Source organism: Sceloporus occidentalis, unplaced genomic scaffold (assembly GCF_023333645.1).
Source record: "Sceloporus occidentalis isolate IW3139 unplaced genomic scaffold, rSceOcc1.0.p SCAF_7, whole genome shotgun sequence".
NCBI lineage: Eukaryota > Metazoa > Chordata > Lepidosauria > Squamata > Phrynosomatidae > Sceloporus > Sceloporus occidentalis.
This window is the reverse complement of record NW_028316987.1, coordinates 27,356,202-27,375,461: the sequence shown is the minus strand read 5'-3', so window position 1 is coordinate 27,375,461 and position 19,260 is coordinate 27,356,202. Positions and strand designations below refer to the sequence as shown.

Below are 19,260 nucleotides of genomic sequence, written 5' to 3'. Positions count from 1 at the left end.
CAGATGCAGCCTTGGTCTACTTCATCAGATGCATCCAAGTAAGTAGATCAAGGCACCCAAACAGACAGGCCAAAATAAAGCTGCTTTGGGTCACTTTGGAGGTATGCTGTTTAAATGACACACACATCTTAAGAGGCCAGAAGCTGCGCCAAAGCTGCGTTCCAGTTCTTAGGACTGGAGCATGGCTTTGGTGTGGCTTCTGGCCTCTTAAGACACGTGTGTCATTTAAACAGCATACCTCCAAAGTGACCCAAAGCAGCTTTATTTTGGCTTGTGCTTTTGCACAGTCACTCTCAAAGGTGCTACAAGATCCCTTTGAATACTCATACTTAAGTGTACTTTGGGGTACTGCCATCTTAGCAGTAATCGAAAACCATATGCTGAGATGTATATCAAGGTTGCGCTTGCCTCTGTAATGGTACTCTGGGACTCGTAATCAAACAGTAAAAGTTCTTTTTGTACAACTGTTGTCCCGACTTGTATTTTCTATTTGTTGCCTTGTGTGTGCTGATAAACCATTGAAAGAAATGAGGCGTGTGTGGCTGACTTGCAGATCTGGGCACTTGTTGCTGAGACTTTCATCTTGTTGAAGCAGACTTTTACTGAAGCCTGAGAAAGAAAATACCTATTGGAAGCATAAATATTGCATAGGTTCCCTGACCGTCTGGTAAAACAAGCTGAAGGCTCAGTTATCAGCTAAAATATCCGGTGGGTTTTTCTGGCCGGAGTGGAAACTGTGAATGCATCCACACTACAGAAATAGTATTTCTCTGGTGTGGAAGCTTCCCCTGCTTGCATGTCTTTCTTCCCAAAGTGGCTTGAGACCAGGGAAAAGAGGGAGGTGACTTCTGTGCTTGCTGTTACATTCCAGTGGTGACTTTACTGTCTGTGCTGTGCCTCCTTTTAGCCTCCTCACACAGACCGAAGGGGAGAGAGAGAGAGGGAGTGTATGTGTCTAGTGTGAATCCAGAACAACTGCCTGTAAATATAGAAGTCGGCTGTGGGCGTTTTGAAGGAAACCTGAGCTCTCCAAATACCGACCGGACTTGGTTCCAGCAGCTTCATTGAGAAGGAGGCTGGAGAGAGGGCGCTTGGCCGAGACCAGCCATGGAGGCGGAGGGGCTTCTGCCCAGAGGGTGAGAGGGCTCTGGAGGGCGACTCTTTCCATTGTTTTGTCTTGCAATGCTTCCACTTGGTTTCTCCAAATTGCGGGACGGGGGGCGGCCAGGCTTCGTCGGACTCCTTGCGTTGAGAAATGTGTGCCTTTTTGTTTGGCGTTTCTAACAACTTCCAAAGCTTAGGGTTGACCCCCTTCCCCAATACTTTTCTTTCCCTCAATACTTTTCCCTTTCTTTCCTTTGGACTGTTGATATGACAGCCAGGTAGTAAGTAGGCGGATTTCTTTCTCGTTCTGACTCATCCACACTGGAGAAATAACCCGCTTTGGCCCCGCTTTAAGTGTCTTGGCTCAAGGCTATGGAATTCTGGGAGTTGGAGTATGTTGTGGCAGGTGTTGACCAGAGAGTTGCACTGGAGGACCCTAGAGTTTCCTAGAGAGGCGTTTTCACAGGTAATAACATAAGTGTTTTTGTTTTTTGCAGTTTTCCCACATTCACGAGGGTCCTGTGCCCCTAACCCCAGCGAATGGGGAGGGATGAGTGTCGTCGTTTCCCAAGGTGGGGGAGGCATAACGATGGCCTGGAGTAAGTGCTGTGGGTTTCTGGCTGCCATGCTGCTGTTAATGAGAGAAATGGTAGCAGTCCTACCCAGTGCTCAAAGTCCTTCCATATTTCTGCACTTCCCTCTTATGTTGCTGCTATTCCACTTTTACTGCTCCTCTTGCATTCTGGGGTTTGTAGTTCAGTGAGGCCTAAGAGGTCTCTGGCTGAGGATTCTAAAATCCCCTCTTTAAACTGCATTTCCAAAAATGCAACAGGAGGCAGCCAGAGCAGTTAAAGTGGAATAGCAATGCTTTAAGAGTGTAGTGTGATAATGTGTGAGGGAGGGGAAATGGTGAAAAGAGTGGAAATGTCACCATGAGTTTTTTGTGGGTTTTTGGGGCTACGAGGCTGTGTTCTAGAAGAGTTTATTCCTGATGTTTACGAAAGTCAGGAACAAATTCTTCTAGAACATGGTCTCATAGCCCAAAAAACCCACAAAAAACTATGGATGCCGGCCGTGAAAACCTTCAACTTCTCAACATGAGTTGTTCATTACATGGCAGTCAGTGACATTGTTATCTATAAAAATTGATGGATGTATTATTTTAAAAAACAAACAAACAAGTAAGGATATTGAATTCCAAACCAGCATTTCATCAGCATAAGCTCAATTAAACTCAGTTTAAGATCGTCTTATTTAAAGGCACAAGTTGGTGTCTCTCTGTGTGTGTGTTTGCACCTTCAAGTGGCCTGTTGACTTATGTTGGCACTGTTACATAGGATTTTCTCAGGCAAGGAAGACTCAGAGGTGTATTCCTGCGTCTGAAATATAGCCTATAGGACCTGTTGGTTGTCCCCCTCCAAGTACTAACCAGCGTTGTTCCTGCTTAGCTTCCAGGATGGAATCTGGTGCCTTTGGGGTATTTTACAAAGGGATCTTTAGCATTGAGACTAACAGTTAAAGACATTTGTCGCTTGTTTCCATCTTAACATGTGTGCAAAGGTTCTCACAATATTGGAAAAGTACACTAATCTGATGTCCTAAAAAGCCCAGGGTTTCCCATAGGATGATTGAAAACATTAAGGAACCCGTCAGGGACAGGGGAAATATGAATGGTAATTTGTGAGCAGGCTATAAATGTAAACAAGCTGTAGAATCAAAAGGATATAGTCTCACAAATTATCTGGATTGTGGAAAATATAATAATATTAATAATAAATATTTATTTATATCCCGCCTCTTCCATTTTGAGGACCGAGGCGGGTAACAGCAAAGTTTATAAAATATACAACAATAAAAACAACAAGCCCCACAAGCCAGCCCAACCCTCCCTCCCAAGTATAAAATTAAACAATGAAACATGGTTAAAAATACATAACAATATAACAAAGTTACTAGACAAACCACAAATAAGAAAAATAATAAAAGGAGGGGGATTAAGTTGATTCTGGACATTATCAATCGGGGAAGGCCTGCCAAAAGAGAAAGGTTTTGTCGCCTTTTTAAACGCCTCAAGTGAGGATAATTGGCGAATCTCTTCCGGCAGGTCATTCCAGGTTTTTGGAGCGGTGACAGAGAAGGACCTCTGGGAGGTCTCCACCAGTCTGGTCTTTCTAGATAGTAAGAGGTTTTTCCCGGAGGATCGGAATGTATGGGAAGGATTGTATGGGAGGAGGCGTGCCTTCAAGTAGACTGGACCCAAGCCATGTAGGGCTTTATAGGTGATAACCAACACCTTGTACTGTGCCCGGAAGCTGATAGGCAGCCAATGTAATGATTTTAAAATAGGTGTAATATGGTCGAACTTGGATTTTCTGGTGACCAGTCTGATTGCCATAGTTTGTATCAATTGGAGCTTCCGGACATGGCAAAAAGGTTGCTCCATGTAGAGCGCATTGCAGAAACCAAAATGAGAGGTTACTAGAGCATGTACAACCGTTTGTAGGTTCCGCTGCTCCAGGTAGGGGCGCAACTGGCGTATCAGCCAAAGCTGATAACAGGCACTCCTGGCTGTCGCATCAATCTGGGAAGACAGTTGAAGCGACAAATCCAGGAGCACTCCCAAGCTGCAGACGCAGTCTTTCAGGGGAAGTGTGACCCCATCTAGAACGGGCAAACTTATCTCCATACGCGGATTGGGGTTACCTATCACGAGTACCTCTGTTTTATTTTATTCAGCTTAAGTGTATTTTCCCTCATCCAATCCATTGCCGACTTCAGGCAGTCATTCAGGGGGGAGATGCCTTCCTTGGTCACTGAAACAGTCTGAGACATAGAGAAATAGATTTGGGTGTCATCAGTGTACTGATAACACCCCGCCCCATGTCTCCAGATGACCTCACCCAGCGGCTTCATGTAAATATTAAATAGCATGGGGGACAGAATGGCGCCCTGAGGGACGCCAGATGTCAGCTCTCTCATAGAGGAGCAGCTGTCCCCCAGCATCATCATCTGGAATCTGCCTGAGAGGTAGGAGCGTAGCCACTGCAGAGCAGAGTCAGCAATTCCCAACTCTCTCAGGCGTTCCAGAAGGATACCATAGTCTATGGTATCGAAGGCCGCTGAGATGTCCAAGAGCACCAACAGGGCCACACTTCCCCTGTTGATGCACAGATGGAGATCATTGAACAAGGCAAACAAGGCAGTTTCCACTCCGTATCCCCACCTGAAGCCACAGAAAACCTTGTAAGTTGAGAAAGGAACTGGATTTCTTCAGGTGAGCAATGTTCATCATGTAGCTAAGGCTTGTTTAGACCTGATCAAAATAAGTTTACAATTTATATCACTGTATTTAAATATCTATTTTCCGAGGCCATCTGTTAAGAATTCACATGGCACTCCTTTTTTCTAAGAAAGAACTATATACTTGTAATACTATGAAGGAGAACGAATATTATTTTTAGTCAGACTTGTTTATTGCATACCTTTGGGACTTCAAGTTGGAGTTGAATTCTGGAGTTGCAGTACTTTCAAATAAAGGAATCAGTGTGGTTTTAAAATCCCAATGGAAGAAAGTAGTGTAGTTAAGCACTCCCATGGGCATAAATAGGAAATGGTGTATTTATATTCTGAAACAGAATAGATTAAATCTGCACTTCCAACCACATGTACACGGAGCAGCACTGAACAGAGATATTTATTTCTGAATAGTCATATATGGGATTGCCCTGAAGGCTGATGTGTTGTAGATTTGGTTTTTGAATAGATAGTATGACACTGCACCTAATTTTCTTTGCTTCCATTAGGACACTCTATACGGTACCCTTTAAAAAGTGAAAAAAAAATCCCCTTATTGTTCCCATTCTGTTATTATTTTTACTGATTCCTGGCTTTCCTTTTAGTTGAAAGGCACAGCATATTTTGTTTTGATACTGAATTATACATTGTATATTAATTAGAAGATACTAGGAGCTGAATTGCCTCAAGTAATATTAGGAATTCTATTTTCTTTGTTTCTTTACTGAATGTTTAAACATAAATGAATCTCTTGAAGGAACTTCTAATTTCATGCATTGATAAATACAACATATGGTTATCAACTGAAAGTTTAAACTGTTAGATTTCTTAGTTCTGAGGTTTTCTTTCCCATACTTAGTTTTTGTTTTGGGTTAACGTTAAGGTATAACAACTTTATCTAGAATTTTTATTACTCTGATAACAGTTATTTTGGAAGTTGTCCTTTGCAAGAGCATATGATATTAAAACTATAGCAAATCTCTAAGTAGACGTTTTAAAGACTTTCTTCAGGGAGAAACACAAAAGAACACATAAATGCATAACATCCAATTCCACCAAAAGCATTAATTTATTTTTACATCGGGGATGGGTTTCTAGTAGGAAAGGGAATCAGGAAAAATTGGGTGTCGTCAACTAAGTAAGCAGGGTACAACTTGATAGTAAGAATTTTATTATGAAGAAATTATGCTCATGTACTATACTGAATTAATGTGGGAGGTTTTTTTTTTTGCTTCCAGAAGCCATGTATAAAATGAAAACAAGATACTCATACTTATGTAACTTTTAATTTTTTACATTTACTCATAATTTTTGCTTTGTAGAATAGCTTGTAAAATTGCAAGTACAGGATCTGCTGTATAAATACATAGGTCCTGTGAGTACAAGCACTATTATTAATGACACTAAGAGTCTGTGCAGACCGCTCCTAAGGATTGGGGCTGTGGCAACCACACGCTGCAGCCCCGATCTGGCCTTTCCAGGGTGTGATAGCTGTGGTGCTGCAGCTTTAAAACACTCCTTTGGCACTGCATCATGTGGCTGCAGTGCCAGAGGAGCGCTGTGATGCTGCGTGCTGTGTGGAGCGGCACATGGCATCATGCTGCCCTGGGGGCAGAGTCAGGGTGTGTGTCATGTGGCTGGTCTGTACAGCCCCTAAATTCCTGATGAAACTGTAGTGTGAAAATAGATGTAACCTTAGCGAATCATGATGGTATTACATTATCTTCTAATTTTAAAAGTTTTTAGAAAAAGCTATCTCAAATTTAACTTTTAATAGAAGCTGTAATGCTAGATGGGATGGGGTGGGAACAGAGATGTAAAATTTCTAGACATCTTGGAGCCATGTGGGTGGGAAGCCATTTTTTTTCCAGATTATTTCAGGGGGAAAAATGGAAATTTTTGGAAAAATTGAAAAAAATGCAACATTAGCCCTTTTTACAGATTGAAAGTCACGCTGTTATTTAAGGAACGTAAAATATGACTGTGGAGAGTTAGGCAGACAGAGAGAAGCCCTGGTAACATCCAATCAGGGTGAGTCAAGCGCCAGTCAATGAGAGGGGAGTTAGGAGTGGATAAACAGAAGAGGAGAGAAAGTTGCAGAATTGGATAGGGACAGAACTCAGAGTTAGGGTTGATGTTTTAGTGTGCCCTGAGGGAATGAAGAGCCTTAGTGGCAGGCTATGCTGCTGAGAAAGGCAGTTAAAAGGGTTTTAGGTACCCAACATAGGTACATACAGATTACCTACCGACTACCTACCACACAGACTACAGTGACAAACTGTGCACAATCCTTTCCAGAAATCCACTTCATCTATCAATGAACATAATTTTGCAGACATGAGGAAAACCATCTATGAGGTGCACTACTCTTCTTTGATAAAAAAGGAGAATAAACTTGCCTTGCTACTAAAAGACTCCACAACTAACAACAGGTGTGCCATGATTCCAGACAGCAATATTATAAATTTATCAAGCCACAACCTGAGTCAGGCAGAGGAGCCTTTTTTGTCAAGGGGCTTATCCTTCTGCCCTCTAAACCCACACACATTATACGTTTCTAGAGGCCTTCTTTTTCCATCTACACTTCAAAGAATACTTCAGGGACTATGACACTACAGCAATGTATCTCAGACTCATAAAAAGAAGAACTCTACATGGACTCCTCCTGATGGGGTGGAGGAGGTCACTACACATACACAGGAGACAGACAGCTGGAGGAATGTCACACAGAGAAGTAGGCCAAAAAGGGATCGTTCTGGGAACTTGCAGCTAGAGAATCTATTTGAAGCTCTTTCCCTTATCAAGGAGGATGAGGAAGAGCAGCATGAACAGACTTCAGGGACAGAGCAAGGGAGCCTGAGAGTTCCACCAGAGGGAACAGTTGCTGCTAAGCCTCGGAGGAGGCGTGTGGTCGCAGTGGGGGACTCCTTGCTGAGGGGTACAGAAGCAGTGATTTGTAGGACTGACAAGATGTCTCGAGAGGTGTGTTGTCTCCCTGGGGCAAAGATCCGTGATGTGACAGAGAGGTTGACAAGACTGGTCAAGCCTACTGACCAATACCCCTTCCTTTTGGCCCACATGGGAACCAATGATACTACAAGACACAGCCTTCAGAACATCAGAAGGGATTATGAGGCACTTGGTAAGAAGCTGAAAGAAATGGATACACAAGTTGTCATCTCATCTCTTCTGCCAGTTGAAGGGCACGGTCCAGGAAGGGAGAGGAATATAGCGGATGTGAACAACTGGCTCCGCAGATGGTGCCGTCGAGAACGATTTGGATTCTTCGATCATGGGCTGCAGTTCTATGAGGAAAGACTTTTTGCAAGGGACGGGTTGTATCTCACGTCAGTTGGAAGAAATGTTTTTGCCAGCAGTCTCAAGAACTTGATCAGGAGGGCTTTAAACTGAGTTTTGTGGGGGAAGGAGACAATATTAAGGAAGGCAAAAGGGCTGGAGAAAATAGTCAAACTGACATAGAGGAAACAAGACAAATAGTGCAAGGACCCAATAGTAGGAGGCAAAAAAACTTGCACAGGCAGCAAGTAAAGGGGACCCATGGTCTGCGATGTCTCTACACTAATGCACAGAGCATGGAAAATAAGCAAGATGAAATTGAATTCCTAGTACAACAAAGCAAATATGATATAATAGGCATCACTGAAACCTGGTGGGATGAGTCTCATAATTGGAATGTGGAAATACAGGGGTATAGCCTTTTCAAGAGACATAGGCCAAACAGGAAAGGAGGAGGAATAGCACTATATGTTAGAGATATTTACACCAGCAAAGAGATCCAGGACATCAATACTGGCAGCCAGGTGGAGAGCATTTGGATAAAAATTAAAGGGGAGGAAAACAACAAGGATGTTATGGTGGGAGTCTACTACAGACCCCCAAGTCAGATGGAGGAATTGGATGATGCCTTTCTAGAACACATGACCACACACTCAAAATGGAGAGATGTAGTAGTGATGGGCGACTTCAACTATCCTGATATTTGCTGGAAGTCAAACTCAGCAAAATCCTCAAGGTCTAGCAAATTCCTCACTTGCCTGGAAGACAGTTTCATGGTCCAAAAGGTGGAAGAGGCAACAAAGGGGTCAGCTATTTTAGATCTGATCCTAACCAACAAGGATGACTTGGTTAATGGGGTGCAAGTGGTGGGATCATTAGGTGGAAGTGACCATGTTCTCCTGGAGTTTGTTATACTGTACAGTGGAAAGGAGAAGTCACGCATAGTCAGACATGCATTCTAGACTTTAGGAGAGCAGATTTCAGTAAACTTAGTAATGAGGGTGATCCCATGGTCAGAAATACTAAAAGATAAGGGAGTTCAGGATGGATGGGAGTTTCTTAAAAGGGAGATACTGAAGGCACAATTTCAAACAGTTCCAGTGAGGAAAAAAAAATGGGAGGTGTTTCAAGAAACCAGGATGGATGACTAAGGAACTTTCAGCTGAGCTAAGTTTTAAACCAAACATGTATAAGAAATGGAAAAAGGGGAAAATCACAAAAAAGGAATTCAAAGAAATAGCAGGCATGTGTAGGAGTAAAGTCAGAAAAGCTAAAGTGAAGAATGAACTCGGGCTTGCTAGAGAGGTTAAAAACAACAAAAAGGGCTTTTTTTGATATGTCCGCAGCAAAAGCAAGAAGAAGGAAATGGTAGGGCCAATGCGTTGAGAAGATGGAAAAATGTTAACAAGGGACAGAGAAAAGGCACAATTACTCAATACCTTCTTTGCCTCAGTGTTCTTAGAAAAGGAAAAGTGTGCTCAACCTGAGGATAATGGAGCAGAAGACAGAATAGAGGAATTTCAGTACAGAATAAGTGAAGAGATAGTACAGGAATATCTGGTTAATCTAAATGAATTTAAGTCTCCAGGACCAGATGAACTACATCCAAGGGTATTAAAAGAACTGGCAAATGTAATATTGGAGCCATTGGCTATAATCTTTGAAAACTCCTGGAGAACAGGAGAAATCCCAATAGACTGGAGGAGGGCAAATGTTGTTCCCATCTTCAAAAAGGGGGAAAAAGAGGATTCCAACAATTATCGTCCAGTTAGTCTGACATCTATACCAGTAAAGATTCTGGAGGAGATAATTAAACTTAGAGTCTGTGAACATCTAGATGGCAATTCCATAATCACAAAAAGTCAACATGGGTTTCAGAGAAAGAAGTCATGCCAGACAAATCTAATCTCTTTCTTTGACAAAATCACCAGCTTGGTAGATAAAGGGAATGCTGTGGATATAGTATATCTTGATTTCAGTAAGGCCTTTGACAATGTTTCTCATGACATTCTTGCAAACAAGCTTGTAAAATGTGGGCTAGACAAGGTAACAGTTACATGGGTTTTTAACTGGTTGACCGGCCGAACCCAAAGGTTGCTCAACAATGGCTCCTTTTCATCCTGGAGAGAAGTGACAAGTGGGGTGGGCCCAGTGTTATTCAACATCTTTATCAATGACTTGGAGGACAAAATTGGGGGCATACTTATCAAATTTGCAGATGACACCAAATTAGGAGGAATAGCTAATACCCCAGAGGACAGGATCAAAATTCGAGATGACCTAAATAGACTAGAAAGCTGGGCCAAAGCTAACAAAATGCAATTCAACACGGAGAAATGTAAGGTACTGCACTTAGGGCAGAAAAATGAAATGCACAGATATAGGATGGGCGACACCTGGCTGAATGAGACTACATGTCCAAGTAGACCACAGGTTGAACATGAGTCAACAGTGCGAAGCAGCAGCTAAAAAGGCCAATGCAATTTTAGGCTGCATCAATAAAAGTATAGTGCCTAGATCAAGGGAAGTAATAGTACCACTCTATTCTGCTTTGGTCAGGCCCCACCTGAAATATTGTATCCAGTTCTGGGCACCACAATTTAAAAAGGATGTGGAGAAACTGGAGCATGTCCAAAGGAGAGCAACTAAAATGGTGAAGGGTCTGGAAGCCATGCCTTACAAGGAATGACTTAGGGAGCTGGGGATATTTAGCCTGGAGAAGAGAAGGTGAAGAGGTGATATGATAGTCCTGTTTAAATATTTGAAGGGATGTCATATTGAGGAGGGAGCAAGCTTGTTTTCTTCTGCTCCAGAGACTAGGACCCACCTCACCATTAGGAAGAACTTCCTGAGAGTAAGGGCTGTCCGACAGTGGAACACACTCCCTCGGAGTGTAGTAGAATCTCCCTCCTTCGAGGTCTTTAAACTGAGGCTGGATGGCTATCTGTCGGGGATGCTTTGATTTTGATTTCCTGCATGGCAGGGGGTTGGACTGGATGGCCCTTGTGGTCTCTTCCAACTCTATTATTCTATGATTCTGTGATTAGTGAACATTAATCAAACGTTTCCTAGGAGTGTGGAGCATAGGAAACATTGGGAAGCACTGCCATAAAGCAACAGATTTTAACATTATTATAGTATTAACGGTTTTCATTTAGTGTAAGATTAATATAATTACTGGTCTACTGAGAAGTTTTGATACAGATAAATGGTACAATAATATGGATGGTGGTATAGTGTTTCTGGAAATGGATACCAGTCTTTGTTTTAAAATGTCAAAGGAACAGCCAACTGGAGTCTTGCCATCTTTATTTTGGCATGTGTCACCTTTGTCAAGCATTTAAAATGTGTGACTTATTATTAGCTGTTTATCAAGATGAGTTAACATTTAATAATACATTATTTATACAACTCTGGAAATGTACAAAGATAATACTACAGTTTTATTAGCTGCTCTAATAATGGCAGGGAAGGCTAGCAGGCATGTAGAAAGAGACAGTTAGAAGGGCAAAGGAAAAGAATGAAGGCTAGCAGGCAAAGAGAAAAGGAAGAGGCAGGGAAGGCTAGCAGGAATGGAGAAAGAGGCAGTGAGGGAGAGTGGATGGGCAAATGAAGAGGCAGGGAAGGCTATCAGGTATGGAGAAAGAGGCAGGGAAGTAGAACAGGCGGGCAAAGGAAGAGGCAGAGAAGGCTAGCAGGCATGTAGAAAGAGGTAGTGAAAGGAAGAAGATGATGTGGAGAAGATGGCAAAATGCTAACGGGGACAGAAAAAAGGCAGAACTAATCAGCACCTTCTTTGCCTCAGTCTTCTCACAAAAGGAAAGGGGTGCTCAACCTGAGGAAAATGGAGTGGAGGACACAACAGGGGAAATGCAGCACAGAATTCACAGAATTCCATAGCACTGAAATATGGTTAAATGCAGGTTAAAGTGGTGTCAGCCTGCATTATTTCTGTAGTGCAGCTGTGGTCTCAACCTAAGGCTCTTATTTTCTAAGGTCAGTTAATACCACGGAACTGTATTTCCATCAGCTTTTGCACAAGAGATCTAGCCTTTCCAGGATCTCCAGTTGTGCTTCACTTGGGAAAGCCTGAAAAGAAGTGAGGAGGGTAAGTTCCTTTAACAAAAATTGGTTATCACTCCATGAAACTGTCTGGTGGGATTCAGAAATCCAAGTATCTGAAGGCAATAAAACAACAAATTATTTCGAGTCTAAGAAATCACCTGAATTTTGTGTCATTATTTGCTGATTAGTGTTAACTGATTTTACAGGCATTTTAGATATGTTAAAAGGTTTTTAAAAAAAGGTTAAAAGGTTTTTTTAAAAAAAATCTTGCTAAAACTAGGAGGGACTTTAAAAACAAACACATTTGCTTTAAACATGAAGCTTTTTATTTAATTGGAGTATTTATACCCTGTTCTTCAGCCACAAAGATTCTTGAGTGGCTTACAATTTATTTTTAATTGGACAGTTCCCTGCCCTCAGGCTTACAATCTAAAAAGACATGACACAAAAGGAGAAGGGAATGGTGGTGGGGAAAGGATCAAGTTCATTGGTTCTTTTCTCCCTCTGGGGCCTTGGCCATAGCAGATGGGCTGGAAGTCTTTGAAAAAAACAACAACCACCACATACACCTCAATAATCTATGTGCAGAATATCAATCGGAATCAGAGCAGCTGGTAAAATTTTTTCTACAATATCAAGAAAATATACAGTGTGATCTTATTGGTCAAATAAGCCTCTTGGTGAAGGGTAGTTCATGAATACCAACTTTTGGGGAATAAGCACTAAATTCCAAGTAAGTATTGACCTATGCTTCCACTGTAATTCTGCAGGTTAAGGGGAAACAACTAATTTGGATAATTCTACATTTTCTGATAATATGAATGTCTTTCCTTTCTTCTGGTCTTGTATCAAGTCCAGTACTTTATCATCAGTCACATTAGTTAGAACCCGATCTTCATCTGAAGCTATTTGTTGCTTATGGTCTTTAGTCATAGTTTGTGCTTTGATTTTTTGTTCTCCCCTCCCCTTGGTATTTTCTAGTTACTCTAGGGGAAACTACAGTTACAGGAAAATAAAAAATAAAAAATAAAAAAAATCTCTGAAAATCTTTCTTCCAAGCACACAGGGCAGATTTTCTCTACTTTCCCAACTTTTTAACATTTTTGAAGTTATTTTCTTCTGTCTCTTATGCTCATCTCTTTCAACTACTTTCTTATTTGCTTTTCTGTCCTTTTAAAGATTACTTTTTGTATAAACCCTCATCCTGAGCTTTAGCATTATCACTACAATTTCCCAGCATGTCTCCCTCTTGAATTTAAAACAAAGCTTGGTCAAATATGGTTAAAAGCCTTTTGCTTTCCATTAAATTTTTTTATAAGAGGCAATTCATAGGAAATCAAGTTAAACCAATTGTCTGTCTGAACTTCCCCTTTTGTTACATCTTCCTCTTGCCTGGGTGTTAAGTTATAATTTGTTCATAATATGGTAACTGTGGACGTAGTGCTTTGTCTTTGAAAAGTTTTTCTTGATGTCCCAGTGAATCAGAGTTTGTTCCCATTATATGTTCGTTATGGAGTTATGAATCTGCCAGAGCCAATTCATCAACTAGATTAGTTGAAGATCTTGGCTTAATATTCTTGAATGGTTCCTTTCAGGTCTAAAACCCTATGTGATACAATGGGGGTCCATCCTGCAATAATTCACAACTTTCTCTCTGACTGCTCAAACTCTCTTTTCCTCCATCTTGTACAAGAAACCTGAATGATTTTAGTTCAATTTTTTTTACAAGTATTTAAAGAGTCTTTGTGAAAGTAAAGTAGAAGATTCAACTCTTTATATGTCTTTCTGGTAAACACCAGCTGGCAAGTACTGAAAAAAAATTAACTCAATTAAATTAGACCACTCAATTATTTGTGTAGAAGGCTTACCACTTCCCAAAACCTTTCAGTCAACTTTCCTCAGTAATGGAGTTTATATCCTCATTCACTCTTTTTTCAGCTCAGAAAGGAAGATTAGAAGCAGAGGAGGGAGGGAAAGTCAAAACACCAGTATCTGTAGCAGTCAGTTGTATTTTAATCAATGACAGGATCATAGAATTATAGAAGCATAGAATCCTAGTGTTGGAAAAGACCACAAGAGCCATCCAGTCCAACCCCCTGCCATGCAGGAACTCTCAATCAAAGCATACCCAACAGATGGACATCCAGCCTCTGTTTAAAGACCTCCAAGGAGGGAGACTCCACCACTCGCTGAAGAACTGTGTTCCCCTTGAACAGACTTGAACTCTTTTCATACAGTGTTGTTTGTAGACTTGCCCTTGATTATAAACGTTTCAATTAATTAGGACTATAAACAGCACATTGTGCTACAGTTATAAAACGTTAAGCAAAAAAACAAGCTATAAAACAATGACACAATAAAATACTGCAAGAAGTAACATGAACAGAAAAACAGCTCTGTTTATGGAGGTCTGGGCCGGATTACCTTTTCTGATGCCATCCTAGCTCCTTTATTGTCTTAATTCTTCTGACAGTAGCATCATTTCTAAAATGCAGAAATTGTGCTCCGCTTTACACTTTTGGTGGCAGCAGCTGGAAGAGGAGGAGGGCTAATACCTACCCAAACCAAAGGTTCTACCTCATGTGTTTTCTAGCTTGTTTGGGTATTCTGTTTTCACAAACACTATTATGGATACAGTATGTAAAGAGATCTTGTAGCACCTTTGAGATTAACTGAATGAAAGAAGTTAGCAGCATGAGCTAAGTAGACCTAAGCCTACTTCCTCAGATGCATTTAGTGGAGTAGAAAGCCCAGGGATCTATACGGGTCTATGTCATTTCTGTGTGAGAATCTCAACTGAAATTCAAAATCCTGTGGCTATGGAAATGAAGTGGCAAGTCCAGTTTTAATGATGGTAATTGGTGGACAAAGGCAGCAAGGAATCTGTTGTCTGCAGGTAAGGAGAGTAGATGAGTATGGGAAACAGAGAGGGATGTAATGAAAGGGTCAAGGGTGCCCTGATGAAGATGGGGGTTAGATAATGTTAAAATGTGTGTAGTGTGCCATGAAACCATTATCTCTGTTCAACCCATTGCTGATGGACTAAATCACAGTCCTGCCATTTCTCTTTCCGATCTTCTTTTATAGTTCTTTTGTTCAAGGAGTGCTGTTCTGAGAGATAGGATGCCCAGGGAGACTGAAGTATTTTGTCACCGGTTTTTGTGTATTCTCATTCCTAATGGCTGATTTATTTACATTTATCATCTGGTGCAGGGACTGGCCAGTTTGCCCAATGTAGAGTGCAGAAGTTGCCTCCTGTAGGTAAGTACCTGTTTGAGGTTTGGAGGCGAATAAAGGTCTGCCAGCAAGAGTCCTTGAAAAAGTGGCATTATTGTCTGGAATGGGTTGTAGTTCATTAATGATACACCTGTGTGGCTTTGTAGTTCATTAATGTTACACCCGTGTGGCCTCAGTTGGAAGCTGTATATGAACACTAGTGGGGTTCTGTCATTTTCTCTCTTCAGTCTGTCTGCAAAGATTTGTCCTGGGTACAATTTTTGCCTTGTTTTTATTTTTAACTTCATGTGATGGGTATTGTAGTTTGAGGAATGCTTGTTGTAATTCCTTGAGTTTAGCATCCCTCTTTTGTGGGTCTGAGCAGATGCGATTGTATCAGAGGGTTTGGCTGAGTAGACTATGGATCTGGTTCAGGGTGGAAATTGGGGGCATGTAAGAACATGTAGCTGTCAGTGGGTTTATAATATAATGTGGTGCTTAATCTCCATTTAGTAGCTGTACCATGGTGTCCAGAAAGTGAACTTGTTTTGTTGATAGTTCCAGGCTGAGATTGATGGTGAGGTGGCAGTTGTTGGAATGTCTTAAGTGAGTCTTCTCCATGTCAAATTATCTATGATCAATGTACCTCAGGTAGAGGAGCAGTTTCTGAGTGCAGGAATTAAGGAAGCATTGTTCTAGGTCGACCATGAAGATATTGGAATATTGCGGTGCCATGCGTTTGCCCATAGCAGTACCATTAACTTGAAGGTATATGTTGTTACCAAAGGTGAAGTAATTGTGTGTAAGAACAAAATGGCAGACTTTGGTGGCTAGATCTGCTAAGGTCCCATCTGGAATGATGTTCCTGATGGCTTATAGTCCATCTTTATGGGGGTTGTTGGTGCACGGGGATTCCATAATCATAGTGGCTAAGATGGTGTTCCCTGGAAGGTTGTGGATTGATTGTAGTTTCTGCAGAAAGTCAATTGTGTTCGTTACATAGCAGGGAATGTTGGTGCCATATGGTTTATAGATATTGTCCATACAGTTGGAGTGTTCCAATGCTAGAGACAATAGGTCCTCCAGGGTTACCCTACTTATGTATTTTGGGTAATATATAGGCCTCATTCACACTGCATAATAAACTGATTTTTGCATTGGATTGTTTCAAATCGATGAAGCGATTCAACACTGAATAGATGTTCAGACTTTGATTGCCACGATTGAACCTACTCATTTCAGTTTAAACTACTTCACATTCACATTAACAGTTTAATTGATTACAGTGGATTCTAAAATGTGCGATGTCACAGGAATGATCACGTCACAGGGAACTGAATCCAACCGACAACACGTTTGCACTCGCGTTGAACAAGGGCCCTTTAAAGACACAAACTCCCTCGGAGTATAGTGGAGTCTCCTTCCTTAGAGGTCTTTAAACAGAGGCTGGATGGCCATCTGTCAGGGATGCTTTGATTTAGATTTCCTGCATGACAGGGGGTTGGACTGGATGGCCCTTGCGGTCTCTTCCAAATCTATGATTCTATGATTCTATGAATGAGATTTAAACTAGTTTGAAACAGTTTATTATGTAGTGTGAATAGGCCATAGAATGTGTCTGGTTGAGGCTCCTGGGGTGTGTCCATAAGGATTTGGTTCTGCACCTCCATAGGAAATTCCCTCAGTAGCTTGTATAATTTCTTCTGTTATTCTTCTGTGGGTCGTTAGATAGAATTCTATAAAATGTAGTGTTGGACGGTTGCCCCTCAGCTTCTTGTCTGTAGTGTAATTTGTCTATGATGTCCATTTTATGTACTATCTTGTCCATTTGAACTAATTCACCTCTAGTATAATTATGTTTATACATTCCATTTTGTTTTTTACTATGTTTACCTTCCCTTGATTAATGCTTCTTCTCTTCCATGTTCCCATAATATGTGTAGTACAACTTTGAACCTTGTTTACACTGTTGCATGTGTTTACTGTTTGCCTTCCATCTTTTTGAGTTCTATTGGTCCTTTGCCATGACTCTGTTTGTGATTGCCTTGTGATCCTCCCTTTTAACTCTCTGTTTGTGTCCTACTCCTCTCTCTTGTTTCATTTTGGGTTGTTTCATTATAGGATTTTCTTAGTGAAAGGGTCTCACAAGAAGGTTCATCTTTCCCTCTCTTCTCACAATACTAACATTTGTTAGCTATGGTACCACTGGTGTTTTCTCTGTAAGATCTTTCACCAGTATCAACTCACCACTACTGCTGCTGCCCAGTGTTTGTTTTCCCCTGATAATTTCTACAGCTTTTTACTAACTAGGGTATCCCCCTTTCTATCAAGCTCTCTTCCTTCTTCTTTGTTCAGTACTCCACAGGTCATCCTTCTCAAATCCTCCCACAGAGTAAGCAAGCACCTAAATGACATTGAATCCCACAAACCTCTCCTGGCAAGTGCTCACCTCTCCTAAAATATCAGGCTTATTCCAACATGGCTTCAGAGCAGTTAAACATGGCTGAAGAGGCCCAACTTCCATCAGGCCTAACTGTGAATGTACTCACTTCGCTCTCTGTAATTTTATTGTATTTTATTTATTTATTGTATTTTATTTTATTATCTTTATTTTTACTGTTGTAACCCGCCTGGATTCCTTGTGATTGGGCGGGCTATAAATAAATCATTATTATTATTATTATTATTATTATTGTGCTCTTTCTTTATCTTAATGATGCATATATATTGTAAAAGGCATACTCATTTTTAGCCATGCTGTTCAAACATACTGTGGCTTCCCTAGCATTATGGAAGAATACAGCTAGACATGTAATACTAATGTGGTAGTTAATTTGGATAATTTCTTAAGTACAATATTGTAAGTATTGGATGGAACAAATGAGGGGACAAATGACTGTATATTTGTTTGCAGTGTTCAATCTCAAAATGGAAAGACACTCCCTTGATATGTAACACCAGAGATCACTTACATGAACTGAGTATGAACTAAATGACTTACTGTTCCATTTTTAGTTGACACAAATGGGCAGAATCAACCTTCTCTTTCTATATCCACATCCTATGCCTACATTTGTTTGTCTTCTATAATGTATTTGTTCTTATTTTGTGTTAACTTTTCTTTAATAAAACTAAGAAACAGGAAATTAAAAAAAAGATTTTAACTACATTAAACCACTATACATATAACTAAAAAGAAATAAGAAATAGTGCAAAAGAAAATTTAATAAATTAAAAATGGTTATAATAAAAAATTAAAACAATTAAAATCACCATATTAAACATCACAGAATCATTTAAAAGCCATAAAAAGTTAAAACAAATAAAGCAAACAAATAAATGAAAGCCTATCTTGCTTAGCCACTAAAAACCTGCTTAAACAAAACTGCCTTTGCCTGCTTGTGGAAGGAGAGCAAGGAGGGGGCTAGCCTAGCTTCCTATGGAAGTGAGTTCCAGAGTGTGGGAGCAGCCACCAGAAGGGTCTCTGTCATGTCCTCACCAAGCAATCCTGTGATGGTGGCAGGACCAAGAGAAAGTGTTCCCCCAAGGATCTTTCTTACAGGTTTGTATGGTGATATACAGATTTCCAGATAGTCTGGCCCTAACTAAGCCATATAGAGCTTTATAAGTCATGACCAACACTTTGAATTGTGTCCTGAAATGGACCATGTGAAGCTGTTTCAACAAGGGAATTATATGCTCCCTATAACTGGCCTCGGTTAGCATTCTAGCTGTGGCTTTTTGAACCCACTGAAGTTTCTGAACAAACGCAGTCCCATGTAGAGTGTATTACAGTAGTCCAAAAAGGATGTAATCTGAAGTTTAAGATTGAAGAAATTTAAATTTCTGAAAAAACATAAAAGAAGAGTTTATCATGATTAGAAGAAGGAATGGAGAAGAAGTTAAGGAAGAGAGTATAGTAAGTGAGGGGGTATGAGTAAGTAGGAAAGTAGGATTAAAGGTGAGTTAGTGTTTAAGTGGGGTGTGATTAGGGTTGCCCTAAGTCAGGACCTCCAAACCGGGACAAATGTGGGACAAATGTAGGACAACATTTTCAAATGTAGGACACAGTTTTAATAAATGGAGGATGTGCGAAAAAAATGGATGATTTTTAAAAAATGTTAATATAAATGCATGTTTCTTAGGCATGATCAAAATGGAGGACATTTTGAAATTTGACAGAAGAGGACATGTCCTGGAAAAGGAGGAGGACATCTGGTCACCTTGTCTCTGGTCCAAAATACACTGCAGAAATAAAACATAGCTGGACTGAAATGCCCAGAG

At 40.7% G+C, this 19,260-nt stretch overlaps 1 protein-coding gene across 2 annotated transcripts in view; it reads left to right on the top strand.

The window, feature by feature from the left end:
- Nucleotides 1-937: 937 nt before the first annotated feature.
- COBL (cordon-bleu WH2 repeat protein) overlaps nucleotides 938-19,260 on the top strand; it is a 192,699-nt gene continuing 174,376 nt past the window's right edge. For both annotated transcript variants that reach the window (XM_089532471.1, XM_089532470.1), the window contains exon 1: nucleotides 938-1,136. In XM_089532471.1, the coding sequence (XP_089388597.1) occupies nucleotides 1,108-1,136 (29 nt within the window). In that variant the 5' untranslated portion in view covers nucleotides 938-1,107. The remainder of the gene's footprint in view (nucleotides 1,137-19,260) is intronic.